Raw genomic sequence first — 20,931 nt, 5'->3', positions numbered from 1 at the left:
TGTTTAATTTGAAAAGGACTTTTAATATAGAGCTTTTTATGTCTGGATGACAGGTCCACTTTAAACCAACTCTTGGGTGACAAAACGGATACCCGGACTTAATCTAGGCCCCTTAGAAAAAGTTAACCAGAGTGATATATCCTTTTTTCAACAAATGTTCAATGACTAAAGCTTGTGATGATCATACCTTATTGGTTTAATTAAGAAATATTTATTGATGTGATTTTTTTGCACTGAACAGACCAACGACTGAAACTGAAAGTAAGTCACAGTCTAACTTCCAGGTTCTTTTAAGGTTGTTAATAAAAAAACCTCTTTCAATGATAAATAATGCACTGAATCTAGAGCTTGGTTCTGGAATTTGGCCTTTTCCGCAGGATTCCGATTCAGCCAAATCCAAGTGCCTGGCCAAACCAAATCCTAAAAAGTATGTGAATTTTTGACACAGACAAGGAAGCAAAAAAATATAAATGTTTTATCTGTGTATGAGGTTCTCTTTAATACTTCCTTGTCCTCATTTGCATATGCAAATTAGGGGTCAGTATTCACCCACATCTTTCACATCATTCATAAAGGGTTTGGCCAATTCAGTGCCTATAAAAATCTTTCATTCGTACGAAGAAACACCAGCGCTACAAGCTCAGGGGTAGACACCAAAGAAAGCAGAGAAATAAAATATAGTGTAGTATTTTATAATAAAGTTTACACCTCTTTGTGCATTTACTATGTGTTGTGGTTTGATTTCTTCCACCAGGGGGTTTGGTTACCCTTTAACTGTGATATTTTAGCAATATACGTGGCCACCTCCTGTGTGTAAGTAATGAATACTTACAAACGTTTACTTGTACCACTAGCGTAAAATATAGTTGCTCCTCAAATATAGGACATCATTCAGTTTCTAGGAAGGAAACTTGGAAGTGCAACTTGTATTATATTCCTTATTTATTAGTTTTTTTTTAAGTTTTTACACGATTTTAGCATATCCTTCCTAGAATACTACACTATATTTTATTTCTCTGCTTTCTTTGGTGTCTACCCCTGAGCTTGTAGCGCTGGTGTTTCTTCATACGAATGAAAGATTTTTATTGTGACTAATCTGAAGGAGAACAGATTTTAATACCGGCAAAGGGAGTGAACTGCAGAACCTCTGGACTTTATTTTTTGCAGCCAATTCAGTGCCTAGTTTATACAGAGGGATTTATTTTAATCATATAATAAGAACAGGGATGGAATGAACTTTCAATTTTAAAATAAAAATCACGATGATTTGTTAATTAAAAAAGCAAAAAGACAAAAAGCATGTTAACACAAGCCCTATTTGTGGAACTATTACTGCATAATGAGAAAACCTATTCTAATGGTTAGCTTTCTTCCATTAATCCTAGTACAAATGACTAATAAAGGTTGTAAAGGTAGAACTGAAAATATTGCAGTTTAACTGCAAAATCAATCAATCAATCAATGTCATTACTTATAACAGTGATGTTTGGCAGTACATTCATGAGTTTAACATTAATGTTTCTCTCAAATTACCTACCTTAGGAACCAATAGTAGACATTTTATTTATTCTCGCTGAAAAGCACACAGCTGGAAATGATAAATGAGAAGTCAACAGACTTGATAAAGCTTATTAATGTTCTTAATAAATATTTAAGTTAAAAAGCTAACACATGGCATTTGGTTTGTATTCAAACAAAAATAATTAAAACACTATATGGAATATGTTCCAAAGACAATTCATAAATGCATCAATTGATGTTATTTTCCAAAAAAAAAAAAAAATCGTATTAATTTATTTTATGTTTTTCCAGATAATATATTCTTAAACACTCCATACAGTGTACGGTAGAAATTAAAAAAAGTAAAACTGCTACACCGATTTTGTTTGTTGTTAAATAGCCAATGGATGAGAGGAGAAATACTTCTCAGTCAATGCCTCAAATGAGATGGAAATATAATTGTATTAGTCAAAGGAGACAAAGTAGTCCTAATTTATTTACTTAACAGGCTTGTTAGAGCTATTACAGAAAGATAAAAGAATCAACACATTCCTGTTAAATATGCTATAATAATTTGCCACTATACTGGCCCTTTTTTTGTCCCACTAGCCACACCCCAGATTATGGTGGAACCTAGTTTGATCCAGGCCTGCCTGGTCAAATATGCACTCCTAAAAATAATTTGCTGCTTCTGCTTAGATGGTATCTGAAAAAAACAGAAGAATGACTCTAAGCAACAGCTGAGTTCACAGCACCCAGAACAAACCATAAGTTTACAAAACAGAAACCAGAAAAACTAAAACCCGCAGTATAGATTTTGCGTCTTAGCCTGATTATCGAACACAGGTAGGAGGAAAAAAGGCCAGATAAGTCATTTCGTTGGGCATTAGTAACAAGTCTCTGTTTGATGTGGCTGGACGAATAAATGAGAATCTACAGTTGGAACATGGTGTCATACAAAAACTTTGGCTAGAGCATCAGCTCCTGCACTGGCAATGTAGCATTTGGAAGGATGGAATGCTACATCATATATAGATTCATCTGACTTCTTGCGGTGAGCGGTAAATTCCTGTATGCAGGTCTTGCTTTCCAAGTTCCATAAACGTATCGAACAGTCGTGACCTGTGAAAAGAAAAATGTCAAATAATAATTTTACATTTCTAGAATTATTTTTTTTCATGGGGGGGTTATAGTCCCTAGTCTTTCTTTCATGACAGTGGTTCTAGGTCCCTAGATGTACAGTATAGCAGCATGAATAAAACACACAGATTATAACACTGCCTCAAAGCATGATCTTTAAGTTAAACATTTATATAAAAGAACATGTGATGCAATAGATGTGCAAGGCATCTTTATGGTATTATTATCCAGCTTTAAACTAAGTTCCAAGTAATTAGCCTTTAATTTTAATAACTATATGGTCACCTGCAGGTGTGTACTCTTGAAATCTGTATATTGATATCAAGCACTTTGACAGAGACATTCTGAGGCCACCAAAGCTGCTTTTTGTTAATTAATTATAAATATAACATTAAAAAAAATATCTTCATTTACATCCTGGCTACACTAGTTCTCAACAATTATGTCTAATTCACTAACTGAAAAATACATATTTATTGCACAGAACCAAAGATTAGTGCAGGCAAATAATTTTTGATTATAACACTTACTGCCAGACATCAGGTATAATCCATTTGGATCAACTGCAAGACTGGTAACAGCATCTAAATGAGCTACCATTGAATGAATCAGTTTTCCTAAAATGAAAACACAAACATTTTTGTTTAATATGGAAACAAACAAAAGTAGAATCACAGTTATATATATATATATATATATATATATATATATATATATATATATATATATATATATATATATATACATACACACACACACACACACACACACACACAATAACAAACAAGGGAAAGTTGTGCTCACCACTATTTTTTAAAACCATTAGGCGGGGGTGCAATGAGGCTGTGACCACAAAATACATATAGTCAAATACAAGAGTCCTCTGCACTCAACCCATTATCAATATATTTAAGACAGAGACATTTTGTGCATACTGCTACTGAAAAATGCCTTACCCTTTAAACAAAACAGGGATTGTTTGTCCATATATTGCAATATATTTAAGCTGGCCAACTACGTCAAAGTCATCCCATATCTGGCCAGTCCTATGCTCAATTTTATCTGATTCATTAAGAATTCTATTGCTTCATTATACATTTTACAAAGGGACTAAGTTTTACCTGCAACTTACTTGCTGCTTTCAAAGTAAACCTCCCAAACTTGGTTGCCCTTTTATTAGACACCAGTGGGATCACCTGACTATAGCTGGGAAGGGTGGGAGCTACAACATGGAGCTGGTCACTGCTCCTGTATAAACTATAACAAACAAGGGAAAGTTGTGCTCACCACTATTTTTTAAAACCATTAGGCGGGGTGCAATGAGGCTGTGACCACAAAATACATATAGTCATACATATACATATATATACATACATATACATAATATATGTATTTTGTGGTCACAACATATATACTGTTAAATCACTGAAAGTTATCCATTGGCGATAAATTAGGACGTTACAGATTGATATAGATAACTTCTAGAGATAATACAAGTAAAGATGGGTTGTAAATAGTCCAGGGGTCTGGATACAGTCAGGTCACATAGTGGGACATGAAGCCTGACCCTAAATTAAGGCCCTGTCTTAATGTTTTAAATAAACATTTGGATTCATAGATCTACACGTTATCTCTAGCCGTAACTTCCTTATTTATTAATCACAAAAGTTGTCAGAAAAGGTCAAACGCAGTATAATTCTGCAAATTCAAGGTGCAGTTATTTCCACACCACTGGACAGAAGCAGTGAGAATTGGTCTTAAGATCGTGAGTGAATCCATGTCCTGCTCTGGTGAATGATTACTAATTTATTACCCATGAACACCTTTCACTGATCCAACAGTGTCTTTCCAGCTCTCATTTGTATTTTGCCTGATGAAAGGGCCTTGGTGCTTCAAAAGCTTGCAATGTCTTATTAGCTAGTATAGGTATCACTTCTACAATACTTTTGTATTTGTTTGTGTTTTTATTTATTTTTGAGGTAAATTCAAAATCTTCAAAACTCAATTTTAAGTGGGTCATGCGATTACAGCAATAAGGATCAATTATAAAGATATATTTTACAGGATATTGATAGCACTTGTGCATCATAATGCAATACAGCAATTCCTGCACAAATAAAATTCAACCAATTATGAAAAGATAAACAGGACTCCATAAAATCGGTACATGTAGGCCAGATGAGCAAAAACAAAGTATATTTATTTAATTACCTTTAAAAAAAAAGCCTACGTTTTGTTAAAGGACATGTATATTAAAAAATATACTTTGTTTTTACTCATTTTCTACTCGCAGATTGCCAATTTTTTCATAATTACTTTAATCTGCTCCCCCCTTGACTGTAGGTTTGGCATGGCCCCCAAACATCTCTTCTAGCGAGTGTATACTAATCAAAAACGAATGAGTCTTTGTATTGGCAATATGAAGAACCTTCAGTTGACCAGAGGAAGAGGAAAGCAGGGAATGAACAATACTACGCTATATTAGAATTACAATTTATGGCTTAATAAGGACTACATAAGTTTAATTTACCTGTGTTGTTATCATAAAACTTTATATGACGGTCTTCATGCGCAGTAATGCTTATTGGAAGAGTTGGATGACTGATTACTCTGTTTATCTGGCAAGTCGAATTAACAGCTAAAGGAGAAAATATATATAAATGAATGATAAAACAATGTAAGGATATGTATAAAACTGTAGCTTTAACAATCTGTCAAGCACAAATGTTTAAACACCAGGTTTCTTAACCTGTCCTCCTGAGCCACAAACAGTGCAAAAACAGAAAATACATATACATCGATACATAAACTGGATCCAGATGAAAATGAGTAAATGTGTTGACTTCCCAAAAAAGGGATACAATAATTCAGAAAAGCTTGGCTGGCGTTTGGCACATGACTTGAATACACCTGATTAAAAAGAGAAACGCCGACCTCCATTTCAGTTTACACATACCTGTGTCTATGGATGACTCTAATGTTAAAACTTTCTGATGCGTCTCCATGTTAAAGATGTTTGTATGTCCATTGTTAAAGGAAGCTACCAAATGAGCTGGATCACAGCTTACAAGATCCACAGAAGATGGAATTCCTAGTTCTTGAATGCAAAGTATAAAAATTAATAAAACAGAGAAACAGCAGTGAATGTATTTTAGTAAAGTTATAGATCTTATAAAAATAAAATTGGTTATCACTTACAAGACACATTTAGACTGCAGTACTCAAAGGTAAAACTTATTTTGAAAACAAGGGACAAATTGGAGAATGTAACACGTTTCGTTTTGTAAAGGCCATTGTGAATGTTAGCAACCACATTTGCGTCTTTTTTGAGCGATTACAGACCTCAACAACTTCCTTGCAAAGTTTGCAACCAAATGGCTTTTGTGAACATTCGCAGTATATGTAATACCATTTCACAATCGCAAAGCTTATTTTGGGACAAAATATTTAACAAAACTCAAGTGCAGGTATTAACACTAACCTTTGCTTAGTGATGTAATATTCTCCAGTGAATAATTTTACATTGTGAGCATTGCTAAACATTCGCAAAAATGCCATTTTAAACATGCTTGCGATTTTCAATCACATTCCCCCTTAAATATTTTAATCCTCATCATGACACTTTTAGTACATTGGGCCAGATTCAATTCAGTGAGAAAACATTTTCTCACTGAATTGAATCTGGCACATTATATTTAAACTTCTATTAACAAGCATTTCTTAGTGTCTTAAAATGTATTTTAATGCTACAAGTACAACTTAATACCATAGTAAAACATTTAAATGCTTTAACACAATTTTTTTTCATGTCTTATAAGGAACAGAATTACGCCATATCCATTAAAATAAAATCAAGCAACTATACTGTTCAACAGAAAGTCTGTATCCATTAGCTTCTGCCAAGAAATACATTTGCAGAGAGTGGCAGCAAATTATTCCCAAAGTCTACTACATTGAGTTTGCTTAAAAAAAATTACATTTTGGTTAAAATGATGTTTTATCTTTAGAGACTGGCACAATTGAATATTCTCATTGGGTTACAAATTACAAACATTCTTTGCATAGTAGGAAACCTTACAGATATTCACAGATAACATGATTAGAAAGCTATTATATACATTAAATATGTCTGACTTACAACCTCTCATATTTCTTAGACTCCAGAAAATGTAACAGTTTGCACAGATTGTCTGCTAACAAGGCAGTTCTGCCATTTACATAATATAGTTGTTCTTTAAAAGGAGAACCCCCTACCCCACTCCCTCACCCCAAACCACCTGTTGCTGTCCAAAGTGTCCCTATCTTTGCAACTGCTATAAAAATTGCAGAATCTGCCAAATTTGCTTCAACTGCACATGTTCCTGTATGCTCACTGACAGCTATCTAACAAGAGGATGCAAAACCATGCAAGATGGCACCTACCAACCCTCTGCACAACTCTACATTTTTTATAGCTGGCGATATGGACAGTAATGCATGGTTCAGAAAGGGATCGGTTTGTTCTACTTGTCCTTAAAATATTTTTCATAAACACTACAAAAATACAGTATAATACAAATAATGTAAGGAATACATCATTAACTACTTTAAATGCTAATTTAATTACCTTGGTTTTCATTAAATATGCTCAATGCAGGGGAGACTTCAGCAGCATTCCAGATACGTATTGTGCCATCTGCTGCGGCTGACAATAAACGCTGATGCACTGCACTATAAACCAATCCCCAAACAGCATCAGTGTGGCCCTCATATGCTCCTCTCAGAACAGTAGGGTCTGTTTTAAAGGAGAAAAAGAACGTCTACATTTAGAACACTGTCGTATTCTAGATGGCATGACCCAAAATGACGCTTTCTCAAAACTGGTTATGAATTAACTGAACTGAACTAGTAGAATGGACTTGTATATTTTTTTTAAAAAGTTAGACAGCAGAAATGGATAAACAAATCCTGTTTTTTTTTTTTTTACAGAGAAACCAATGGGGTTTGGGAGTGGACAAGGCAATATAATGGTCAATATAGCATAGACTGGTTTTAAAGGAGAAGGAAAGCTACTGAAGCAGTTTATTGCCAATAGATTAGCCACCATAGTGCAAGCTATAACAATATATTTATTCAGCAGAATGCTTTACCATACTTGAGTAAACAGCTCTAGAAGCTCTCTCTGTTTGTTTAGGATAGCAGCTGCCATATTGGCTTGGTGTGACATCACTTCCTGCCTGAGTCTCTCCCTGCTCACTCATAGCTCTGGGCTCAGATTACAGCAGGGAGGGGGGAGAGAAGCAAATTGAGCATGCTCAAGGCTGTGCACTGGAGGTTTAAGCTGAAAACAGGATGTCTGATACAGAAGTCCATGTATACACAATAGGAGGAAAGAAATGTAGTGTTTCTTTTGACAGAGGACACAGAGCAGCATTACTTTAAGGGTTTACTGGTGTATTTATATAGACATTTCTAATAAAGTTTAGTTAATTTTAGCCTTTCCTTCTCCTTTAAGTCTTCTTTAATAACTGATGCACTGTGCTGTGCTCCCATCAGCACTGAGAAGGACAAGGAGCATATATGATGTTGAAGTTTGGTTTTATCAATTAAACAGGAAAACTGCTTGAAAACCTCAAAAGTACATGAGTTTCAGTTCTGTGTGTCCTTCTGATGCATACTGCCAAATTTGTAGCATACCATAGGAATCATAGGGATCCACATTGGAGTTAGGAGTATTCCAGCTCTGGATAACACCATCTGTTCCTCCACTGTAACACTGCTCCCCATTACTGCTCGTTACTACACACAAAACTGGGCCCCTGAAAAGGACAGGATATTTGTTTGAGTTATGAAACACATAAATAAAGCAATGCTTTGAATGGATGTAAAACTTTTTATGGGTAACGTTTAAATAATATTTCATAATTTTACAATACATATAAGAATAAATCACTGTGAAAGGTAGTGCAATATATTTACAATAATTTACTTCAGAGCCATTATCAAAACAGGGTAATAAAAATGTAATGTTTAGTAGCAAACAAAAATAATCCAGTTAGCAATTGACTAGTCAACTGCACTGACTAAACCAATCAATATTGCTTGCAAATGCTATACTGATGCAGAGTCAGATGACACCAGTTATAAGTCATTCTGGATATTTTACTTCCTTACCTTGGCTTAAAGGGCACCTTATCAAGGTAAAATCATTTTCTACAGCCTGTAATCTGGCTGGGGGAAACAATACTATTTTATGCAAAAAAAAAATGCTGGTAACAAGTGCTAGAGTCCCACACCAGCAGGGAGTACCTGGTGTGGACAGCCATGTTTGATCTCCTACTTATCTTATTATGCACGTGTGTGATGTCAAGTCACCAATGGCACAGACACATGCACAATAAATAACACAGTCTACTGATCACACACGTGCAAGGTCGGGGTGTAAAACTTTTCCAGGGTGACATACCGGGGAAGGAATTGTATACTGAACATTGATATTTAATAGAACAAATCAAACAAACCTCCAATTATATTAAGAACATGTTCAGTTCAAAGACAGTCATGCATATAATATGAATTTTGTAATTCTACAGCTAAGGCACATGACTAAAATAGGCCCCTGTTTTTCATGCATTTCAATGAAATACATATAAATATTGAAGGGCTGAATAAATTATCATGAAAATACACCGTTTGTATGGGTTTTCATCTTTACAAAATAAAACCACACAATAATGGAGTGCTCTGACCTTGCGTGATGGATCCCTTCGGACCAGGTGCTTAAACAGTGTTAAATCCTCCTGCCACGGGATAAAGTTCAATATAATAGTCCAATACACTGCAGCACACTGTAGAATGAACGATTGCTTAGTAAAGTGAATTTATTGGCTCATAATTTAGAGCAGACAATAAAAATGGAAACGTTTCGGGCCTCGAAACGTTACCATTTTTATTGTCTGCTCTAAATTATGAGCCAATAAATTCACTTTACTAAGCAATCGTTCATTCTACAGTGTGCTGCAGTGTATTGGACTATTACTTTGCAAAATAAAAGGCATGTCACTTTAAACATTAAACCTATTTTTGATAAAAATATTGCTATTAAGAAGCAAATACAAATAAAACAAATAAGGTCACTGCAGAATAATCAATGCCTAGTAAAAAATAAGTTATCTATAACCTCAACCATTCCCACAAATATAAATAATGAGCTAAATAAATACACAAACAGAAAAACCTTGTTGCTTACATGTGCGCCCTGAATGTGTAAATTGGTTCAATGTCAAGGGATGCACTCCTTAAAAAGAAAAAAAAGAAAAGAATTAATAACAGAAGAAATACATTTTCAAATGTTTAAATATGTTGCTACCAACCATATTTTATAATAGGTTACCTATCTGTTTTTGCATACATTATATGTTTGTGAAATAACTCTAAAAGTGGCCATACACTGGTCAATTGTAATCAAAGATGACACACTCTGTCTTTCCAGTAATTTGGGTAAAAGTCCAAACCAAAATTGCATTAAGTGAAGATGAGCTGCAGCCAACAAGGTGCACTGATGTTAAATGGATTTTTTTTTAGCTAAGACAAAGTCCTTAATAATTGCAATAAGATGGTGATAAAAATTAAATATGGGGTAGCAGTTGTTGAAAACCAGTACATAGTTTAAGCACACACAACTCACTTTTTTGCTGGAGCAGTCTTTTGGAGATTCCACATTTTTAATGTATGGTCTTCTGATGCTGTAATAAGTACTGGCTCTGATGGGTGAAAAGCGAGACCTCGTATGCCATCGAAGTGACTTCTCAATGTGAATTTAGGGTTCCATGTTTTTCTTAACGCATCCTTATTGTTGCCAATCTTGAGAGAGAAAAGCCAATGCACACATCTTTATTATATTAAAAAAAAAAGTATGAATAACCAATAATGCTACACAATACTACACCAACAATACTAGTATAGTATAGCTTACTTTTATAATGTTCTAGAAAGTTAAAACATATAGTTATGTTAGCATCTTTTCAAGTGGACTTGCATTTTAAAAAGCTATCTAGGCACTCCAGCAGCCGGATTAAAAAAAAAAAAAAAAAAAAAAATGATATATATATATATATATATATATATATTACGGCACTGCGAGGTTACAAATTATTACATTATTATAAATTATTTAAATTATTGTGATTTTTTTTTATTACTTATCTTTCTATTCAGGACCTCTACTACATCCGCCTAAATATTCGGAAGGGGTTTTTTTACAGTGAGAGTTGTGAAGATATGGAATTCTCTCCCTGAATCAGTTGTACAGCTGATACATTAGATAGCTTTAAGAAGGGGTTGGATTTTTAGCAAGTGAGGGAATATGGGGTTATTGAAGATAGCTCATCGTACAAGTTGATCCAGGGACTAGTCCGTTTTGGAGTCAGGAAGGATTTTTTTCCACCTCTGAGGCAAATTGGAGAGGCTTCCGATAGGGTTAGGCAGGTTAAAAGAAGTTAAAAGGATGAATTTCATGGACTTGTGTCTTTTTTTCAACCTAACTTACTATGTTACTCATCTTCCAATGTGTTATTGAAATCAACCTGGCTGCTAGATTGGATTGGATAGATTGGACCCTTGCAGCCAGACAGCTCTTAAAAGTCCAAATTGGTGAGTTAAACAAAACTAAATACTAAAAAAAACACACAAATGAAGACCATCTGCAAGCTGCCTCAGAATATCACTGACTATATCATACTTAAGGTTAATTTAAATACAACTAAATTTAAAGGTTAACTAGCCCTTGAACTTGTGTAATAGGCAGCTCCTGTAAGTTCCCTCTGTTGCTCCTTCAACTTACCGGTAAGTTCAAAGGCTCAACCAAGAGCACAAAGCTTTTAAAAGATGCAGGTAGTGGAAAAACGCAAAAGGAAAATAAGGCATCAACATATCTAGTAGTGGCAATTATAAATCAACTAGACTTATTTAGCAATCTAGAAACTGACCGCTCATTTGAACTGGATGATTTTAAAGGCCTTGTTAATTGTAACATGAACTTCTCCTTAAGTATCTTTGCTTTCTGAATTTACGTTTCATCAAGATAGTTGTTTAGAAAGCAAATATACTTAAGGAGCAGTTCATGTTAATTAACAAGGCCTTTAAAACCATCCTGATTAATTTCAATTAAGATAAAACGTAAATTCAATCAGTTTTAATCCAATATAAAGACAATTTGAGAATTCTTCTCTCTGAAGGAGACTTACATCATATGTCAAAGAATCTGCTTCATTGGCAACTGTAAGTCCAGCCAACTCTCCAAGTCCAAGCTCATTTTCTAAAGCTTCATCTGCTCCCATGATAAAAGACTTCCCAGATGATGGTGGAAATGTTAATGCTTCCACTAAAAAAAAGATAAACTTGTTACTTTAATTAAAAAAAAAAACAAAAAACCCTCATATGGAAAACCCAAACATGCCCTAGCATGCTGAATAACAGATACAGCACCTTAAAACTTTCTACGTCCATTGCAGATTAATCTGCAAGCGTTCAGATCATAGACCAAAATTAATAGCATACAGTTGTAACTATAGACTGACAATTTATTTCAGATTTTCTTTAAAGCTAGAAAGCTTGTGAATCAAAAATGTAATAAGATTAAAGACCACAAATAAAAAGAACACAATAACAACTGGAAATTTAAGCAACAGCTACTGAATGATTTACAAAGACTGTTTCAAATATTCATTTACATATGCACTTATTCCCACATGAAAATTCCCTTCCCTATTAAAACTATAACAACTTACTACTGTTTCCAATTTATGTTCACAGACAGGTTTTTGAATGGTCAGTTCACCACATATTAAACACATGAGGTGATCTGATTTAATTGCGAAGAAATGCAAAAGGCATTTTCTCACTATTAAGCTTTACTGCCACAGGTAATGTTTTACACGCGGCAATCCAAATGTTAGGCAAGGGAAAGGTATTTTCAGGAGAGTGTCAACAATCTCCTCCTTTGGGATGGCCCTTAGAAAACGAATACAAATTTGAAAAAGATTTGCAACATTGCAACTTTTAATTAGGTTTATTTATTTTATAAATCAACATGTAAAGAGTGTAGATGATAGGATCCACAACAGCCTCTGACTTTGAAGAAGCACATAGTAAAATTCCCTGTAAGTGAGAGTATCACAAGACTAAAAGAATGTAGCTAGGCAGCCCCCACAATAGACTCCAGGGCCTGGACCTTATCAAACAGCAGATAGTCTCCCAGAAGCCAGGAATGTGTTACTCCTGCACAAAACGGATTAACTGCTTTCTCAGTTCAGTGTGGAGAACCCTATATTCCTTTTGCGGTGCTTTGTTACACAGAAGCAAAGCAAAGATTTTCTTCTGTAAGGTTGTCACTGTGCTGTGGCATCTCTGAGCTGCTACAACAGACCGTCATTGTGGCACAACCATTGTGGTTAGCAAGTCCTGTGTGGGACTTAAAATAGGCCCTGATATTTCAAGTACATAAGGCCCAAACAGCCCTCCTCCAGCCCAATAAATAGTGACTGTCTATGGCAACTTACAGCAGAATTGCAAGAATCCACTGATTGCCAGTTTGAGACTGAACACACATGACAGCAAGTAAACAGTCTTATACACAATTTCTAAGCATGTGGAAAGCACAACAGTAGTGCACTGGTTTGTAAGGGTTCTAAGTTATAAAGCTTGTGTTCCTTGCGGCCACATGTTTGGGCATTGAACTGTGTGCAGTTTGGATTCACAATTTCTTTTGCTATTGAATCTAAACATTTAATTCAATTTATTATCATAATTTACCTTTAAGTTAATAATAGACCATTACCGTATATACTCGAGTATAAGCCGACCCGAGTATAAGCCTAATTTTACCTAGGAAAACTGGGAAACTATTGACTCGAGTATAAGCCTATACTATATACTTGCTATATAAGTGAAACAGAAACTTATCAAAGATCGGTCGACTCACGTTTGAAAAAGTTAATTTAAAAAGTTAAAAGTTTATTATATACAGCTTTATGCCACAGATTCTGCACAGACACACAGCAAAAAAACAAGGTGCAAGGACAGAAGCAAATGTGTATCAGCTCAAGTGCAACAACACAGAAGACACATTATCTATATCCGCTGTCTTTAACCTGATCTATAGCAACACCCAAATAACTTAAAGGTGCAGATAAGCATGCGTGAACGCCCTCTCCATGAGGCATGTAACTCCATTGGGAGCCGGTCTATACCATCTATTCATACAAAGGCAGACTCTGTCGGCACTAAAGGACATCGCCCAATTGCGCTATCAACCCCCCCTTCGTCGGGTCCTTGCTGTCCTTCTCCAGCCTCCTCTTTGTCCTCTTAGCCCTACCATCATATCATTACTATCCTGCGTATACCTGGATCCTATATTGGGCGCAGGTAAAAACACCTATTTCACCGCTCTCTGTATAAGTATGAGCACCGGCACTGCCCCCATTCTGCCATGCACCCTCTATTTGCCTGAGCCTCAGGCTGTACTTACAGGAAGACGTGAAGAAGCTTATGTTCCTGGGTGAGGCCCCAGTCCGACTGCATCTACTTTCCGTGAAGCGGATTCTTCGCCATTCTGAACCTAACAACTGCAGTTTTGCAGAAAGCAGTCGTACTCAGGCTGCAAGTGTGGGTGGTGCTTCCGTTTTCCCCCCCAGTTTCCGGTACCTCGAGTACCAGGGCAGTGTCAGTAGTTTCTGTGGGCATTAGGCATGGGAACCGGAGGCAGCAGCAGTGGCGAGTCTGCTACTGCCTGGCCTGAAGTTAACAACGGAAGAAGGAAAATCCTGGGGGGGTGATCTATTGGACTGGGACTCTAAAACCAGAGTATGTATCTACCAAAAATGAACAACTTTTCAATTAACCCCTTCTCAACTCAAGCCTGACCAGGCCAAAGTTGAGAAGGAACTTGAAGATCAGAGCAGAAACCTTCCAGAGACACTATTCCACCAAGAAAGAGGATAGCTATCTGGATCCAACAACAGCATACAAATAACAGACAACTTTTTTTCTAATTTTGGTTCTGTACATTACCACAATGATTGGGAGGAGTTTCATAATACAGATGGACAATGACCCAAAAACATACAGCCAAAGCAACCCAGGAGTTTATTAAAGCAAAGAAGTGGAATATTCTTGAATGGTCAAGTCAGTCACCTGATCTGAACCCAATTGAGCATGAATTTCACTTGCTGAAGACTAAACTTCGGACAGAAAGGCCCAAAAACTAACAGCAACTGAAAGCCACTGCTGTAAAGGCCTGGCAGAGCATTAAAAAGGAGGAAATCCAGAATCTGGTGATGTCCATGAGTTCAAGACTTCAGGCTGTCATTGCCAGCAAAGGGTTTTCAACCAAGTATTAGAAATGAACATTTTATTTTCAGTTTTTTAAATTGTCCAATTACTTTTGAGCCCTGAAATGAAGTGATTGTGTTAAAAAAGGTTTTAGTTCCTCACATTTTTATGCAATCTTTTTGTTCAACCCACAGAATTAAAGCTGAAAGTATGCAGTTCAACTGCATCTGAGTTGTTTCATTTAAAATTCAGTGTGGTACAGTGCTATAAATCTCTCTATTGCACTAGCATATTTCTGAAGGTACACTATTTTAATTATTGTACCAAATTCACCCAACCTATAATTAAGATATTAAAAAGCATAAAAAGCAGGAAAGGTTTTCCAATTTATTTCCCCATTAAAAACTATATTGCTTTAGCAAGGTTTCCCACCTATTTAAAAGAAATTGCTAAGCAGGGAACTGCAGAACACTGCTTTTAAATATTTCAATAACATTTTTGCTATCTAATGTGGGTCTGTTGGTCAAAGTTTTTCAGTGATACTGTTTAAATAGACTTTGGAATATTTAGAGAATCTAGTTGCAACATTTTATTCATCTAAAGAAGCAGCTTCATCACAGGGAAACACTCTTAGTAGTAAAACTACGGTTAAATATAATAAAGGCCTTAGGTACATCAAGGTTGATTCTGCATCAATTTGTGTTTCACAAATTTTGAATTACTAACCAAAGTAGAGAATGTCTGAATAAATCATAACACAATTACACAGAACAACTCTCAGATCATTACCTTCATCAGCGCGGTTCATTTCTTGTTCACTAATTCTTGAACTTGCAGGCCTTGAGGATGACACGACTGATGGTTGCAATGATGGCAGCTCATCCACCTCTCTAAGGTTAGCCAACATATCTTGTAACTTTGATCTGTTTGGCCCTAACCACAACAAAGACAATAATATACAAAATATATTCATGGGCTTGGTAATGTTTATGTAAAATTCTCATTGGGAGAGAAAGCATTTTTATTTTTTGTTTAAACAAAATTTTTAGTTTGCTCTTAAAAAAAAAAAACAATACAAGATGTAAAATGAACTGGTGCATTATTTTCTGGTAGCCATACCTTTTTAAATAAATTGCATTAGAAAAATCAGAAACAGGCATAAACCATAAGGTAAGCAGAAAGTTTTAAATAACATCTACCTCTAACTTCCTCTCATCCACCTTAACACTTACCTGTACTTTGCTCCAGCATGCTCCCACATCCCTGTTTTGACTGTTTTATATGGTACAAAGGCTGAGACATTTCTTCTGATGTTTTTCCTGTTATAAGTTTAGGAACAAAAGTTTCTTTAAGAAATGGAAATGTCTAACCCATGGTCCATGAAGTTTCCTAGATCTGTAAATATGTAAATTAAAAAAAATAAAATTTGGTTCTGATATTTTTATACAATTGTTTGGCGACTATATAATGTTAGCGTATGTACGTTTTAATTGCCAATAATTTACAGATGTAGGAAACATACAGACAACATACTGCATGAAGCAATATGTGCTCTTATGCTCAAACTTGAAACGGGCTAAAGAGCAGCGAAAGCCTTAATGGATGAATTGCGGGAAGCAAAGTAACTACTCGAAGTAGTTGCTCAAATGTGAAAATATTGCAAACTCAAAGTTATTAAGCTTATAAACATGGAAAAACTTAAGGGCATCTGAACAAAAAGTACACAACACACACAGTTACCGGAGCCATTACTAAGATACTCATGATCTAGAAGTTAAAAAATACTTTAGCCTGTTTCAACACATTTGTTTTCCAAAGAAAATAATTCAGAATTACTATAATGCACAAGGGTAAAACATTATATGGAATAGTACTATTGTTGCATCCCATGGCTGCACATCTACATTACAAGACACAAAGTGAGGAAGTGCAATACTATACAGAAAGTCATATGAAATGTCTGCAGTCATCCACAGGACCCGAAATCCGAGGACTGCACTTTTATTTCAAATAAAAGTGCCTGAAACTGCTCACCAGGAGCTTAAGTAAGTCAGGCAGCTGGGAACTGCTACATAGTGCTGGAGTATTGTAGGCTCAGAAAAACAAGGGGCAGTAGGGGTGATTTGGAGAAAAAAATGCCATCTCCAGAATTGGCTTAGGAGAAGTGTCACTCTCATTGCATGAAACACTACTTTCCATTTTATGTTTTATCTAAACTCTAATGTACTGAAAAAACACTTAAAATTCATAGGAATCTGCATGTAGATTTTGTAGGAAACTTCACAATAAAACTTCCTATGCTAGCCATAGGGATTCTAATAAGACAAAGCGGCATTGTAATGTTAATATACCTACACAAATTCTGTCTTGTTCTTGACATTTAATACAAAATGCATCCTTAAAATTAACATGGCAGGCCAATGAACAAGTTATTTCATAGATGTCAATCTATTGCATGCCAACTGATTCACTACTGTGTCTACCTTTTATATAAATGTATTTTTTGTTAGTAAATAAATCTAAAAAAAAAAAAAAAAAAAAAAGAAGAACTGGAGCCTACTGTTTGTGCTTTCACAACATATAAATTAAATTCAAAGTGTAATGACACATGGAACCACCCCTGTGGTCTCCCATTCACTGGCTAAGCATTTTGGGCATGTCCAAGTCAAGTGAAAAGCAGGCAACATGTTTGAGTGCTTCCCCAGTGGTAGACAGCACTGTTGGTTCAATTATAAGTGAGTGGAATCTATATCAAACCACCCACACTACGTTGCAACATTCACAAACAAGAAGGAATACTTATAAAAGAAGCCACTGAGAGAGAGAGAGAGAGAGAAGCAATAAATTGTCATGTAGTTTAAACAGGAGTAAAAGTAAAACTGGCAAGCATATAAAGAGCTCTCCCCTCTCCATGTAAAGCACATTCGCTGTTTGCCAAAAATAATTCGAATAGTCAAGCTAGAGGTTTTTTTTTTTTAAAAAAAAGATGTATTTCAATGCTAATACGTATGAGACAATTCTTACACTGGCCACACCTCATAAAACAACATATGGATGTACAGGTATGGGACCTGAGGTTCCGTCCTAGAAAATCCTGTGAAATATAGGGTTTTCTGTGTCCACAGTAAATGTACCCGTCACACCTGATCTACAACCAGAAACCTGAGAGTGACTGAGATGTGCAAGGCACAATTGTGGACATTTTAGCATGCTACACATAAGAGATAGTGGATGGAGTGTCTGTCCCTAGCCAGAAAAGAAACGGTGGTAATCTTGCTGGTACTGATGAAGGCATAACTGCGAAGAAAGGCGTTCAAAGGTGTTTTTCTTTTTTTTCTTTCAAAATTCATATTTGTTGCCATAGCTATTAACATGCCAAAGAAACAGCCTTTTTATATGTACGGCAATGTTCCTAATGCTATGTGCAATGCCTTTGTGGTATAAGGGTCACCTATTGCTCTGTTAATCTACCAGAACAACTGTGTTGGCCTCTGAAACAAATCAAATAAAATGTGGCAGATTTAGGAAGCCTAAAGATGTTTCATAGAGGCACTACTAAATCCAGCTTACACTAAACATCTTACATATTTAACATTAGAGGTTTGAAGCATATTTTAACAGATGTATTTTCATTTTTGGTGAAAGTAAGAACAGTTTACAGACAGACAATTTTGTGAATGTCATTAATTCAACAAAAACAAAGCAGAAAATAATTTGTTTTTCTGCCAAGATTTTTAAAATGGAGGAAAGCTCAGTGTAACGCTTCCCCTGTGTTAGCTCTGGGCAGGGTACAAGCCCTGTTTTCTTTATAATCAGAAATGAATAACAATAGCAAGAGTATATTTTATAATATTATATATATATATATATCCCACTGGTGTCTAATAAAAGGGCAGGCAAGTATGGAGGTTTACTTTGAAAGCAGCAAGTAAGTTGCAGGTAAAACCTAGTCCCTTTGTAAAATGTATAATGAAGCAATAGAATAGAGAGAGAGAGAGAGAGAGAAAAAAAAATACGGAACGCACACCCACAGCAAAAATAAAAGATTGGGTGCCAGTCTAGAAAAAGCTTCAATAAGTAATGTGGGATGACGGCACACCAAAAAAAAACAGCAACACAAATCTTAGAAGATAAATAGGAGGTTTATTCACTCACTCACACACACACACACACACACACACACACACACACACACACACACACACACACACACACACACACACACACACACACACACACACACACACACACACACACACACACACACACACACACACATAAAAATAAGGCAATGTTAGCATTTTAAGTGAATATATCTTGTGTATTTTGTTCCCAGCAGCCATCTTGCTGATCAGTAAGCGATGTTAAATAAGATAAATAGATAGATAAAATAAAATAAATAATGGGAATGGATATGAGATAAAGCCTGTGTTCTGCCATAATGGTCTCTTAAAGTGGCAGGGAATCTCTTCTCTGAAGGGCACAACCATAAGTATGAGGCAAATGTCCAGTGAGAGTCACCTGATGGCAGACTGACAGGAAGAGCTAAAAATAAATTCAGAAAAAAATGGTCGTAAAATGTAATTTGAAATGTCACGTGAAAGACAAAATCCGGAAACTGTTCTGTTTAAAAGACAGATTCACAGACGTGGAGGTAAAGGTTTATGAATATGACGGGAAATCCGACAAATTTATCTCCACTTTTATTTTGTCTCAATATCACCACTTTTGTAAATTCTCCCCATTATGTCTTTATGTGTTTAAAACATGACACAAAGGAATGAACCATAACACAAGCATACAAACCTTTTTTAACTGTTTTCGATTCACAGGTATGAGCAAAGGAAACAGTCACAAGCAATGGCATATGGTAATTCAAAATGTGTGATGGCAAATGTTAGAAGTTCTGTCTTGACATTCTTGGTTACCTTAGTGGCAAGTAGCTACAAGCATAAAATTTTACCACAAAACAGTGCTTTACATTTAAAGGAAAGGGTTGTGAAACAGCAACAGAAGTAAGTAATAACAAAATAGGAATGATTAAAATACTGTACATGTGCAGAAAGGAAGCCCTCAATAAAAGTTTTGATTACATCTCCAGTGCCCAAATGTCTTATTGCCCACAAAAGGTCTTCTCACTCCACTCTAATGGCCTCTAACTATGAAATGCTTACAGTCAGCTTATATACGATCATACAACTCTGGTATGCATTGAGAGATGAACAGGTAAAAGGAGAAGGAGCAGCAAAGTAAAAGAGTAAGTGGTTCAGGAAAACATTGAAAGAAAAAAAAATTTGGAAAGAAGGTAAGATATGAAAGATGGTGGGACTGATGACTTTAAAGTGCAATGTTTTCCACTTACTCTTCACCCCTTTTTTCCCCTTGCGCTCCTTTTTGTATTGCTCCTTGAGTTTGGTTATAACTCCCTGATCCACATTCCAGGATTCCGTTATGGGAGACTGGTCTTCCTTTTCTAAACAGTGGGAAAAAAAATCGAAAACATTCCTCTTCAGAACAAAGGACTTACTCATTTTTTTCTCAGTGAGAATCCTATAAATTTATTTTTAAATGCAGGGAGGGAAAGGATCACTGGAGTCTTTGGTGAATTCCTATTGTTTATTATATGGGCAGTTCTTTAAACATGTATTGTAAACCCAAACTGTGTAAACAGTTTTTTAGACTCTTCTATATCAATGCATATAAAATGCTTCTCCACTTCCACGTCTCAGTATTCCGAGTAACCAACATGATCTAGAGCGTACGCCATTTCTTTATACCATCCTAGACCTGTTGTACCCACCGAAGTCAATGGAACATATTTGGGCAGAAAAGCATACCTAGCATGAAAACTGTAGGGGCACTCAGTAACAGTTATTCAATACGCCGCTTTATAAATAAATGTGATTTTAGACAAAATGGTAAAGTGCTGATGTAATCTGTATTCTACTGCCACTTTTACACATCTTTATAAATACACCCCAG

The 20,931-nt window shown here is 35.6% G+C and overlaps 1 protein-coding gene across 2 annotated transcripts in view; it reads right to left on the bottom strand.

Annotated features, from left to right (window-relative positions):
- Window positions 1-1,960: 1,960 nt before the first annotated feature.
- The window catches only part of strn.S (striatin S homeolog), a 59,960-nt gene continuing 40,989 nt past the window's right edge, over window positions 1,961-20,931 (bottom strand). Inside the window, exons 8-19 of one of the 2 annotated variants that reach the window (XM_018264495.2) lie at window positions 20,312-20,422; window positions 16,182-16,268; window positions 15,739-15,882; window positions 11,865-12,001; window positions 10,307-10,482; window positions 9,869-9,916; window positions 8,317-8,438; window positions 7,247-7,414; window positions 5,597-5,737; window positions 5,171-5,278; window positions 3,171-3,257; window positions 1,963-2,622 (exon numbers count right to left, since the gene is read on the bottom strand). In XM_018264495.2, the coding sequence (XP_018119984.1) occupies window positions 2,453-2,622; window positions 3,171-3,257; window positions 5,171-5,278; window positions 5,597-5,737; window positions 7,247-7,414; window positions 8,317-8,438; window positions 9,869-9,916; window positions 10,307-10,482; window positions 11,865-12,001; window positions 15,739-15,882; window positions 16,182-16,268; window positions 20,312-20,422 (1,499 nt within the window). In that variant the 3' untranslated portion in view covers window positions 1,963-2,452. 2 annotated transcript variants of the gene reach the window in all.

This window comes from Xenopus laevis, chromosome 5S (genome assembly GCF_017654675.1).
Source record: "Xenopus laevis strain J_2021 chromosome 5S, Xenopus_laevis_v10.1, whole genome shotgun sequence".
NCBI lineage: Eukaryota > Metazoa > Chordata > Amphibia > Anura > Pipidae > Xenopus > Xenopus laevis.
This window is presented reverse-complemented; position numbering and strand designations above follow the sequence as displayed.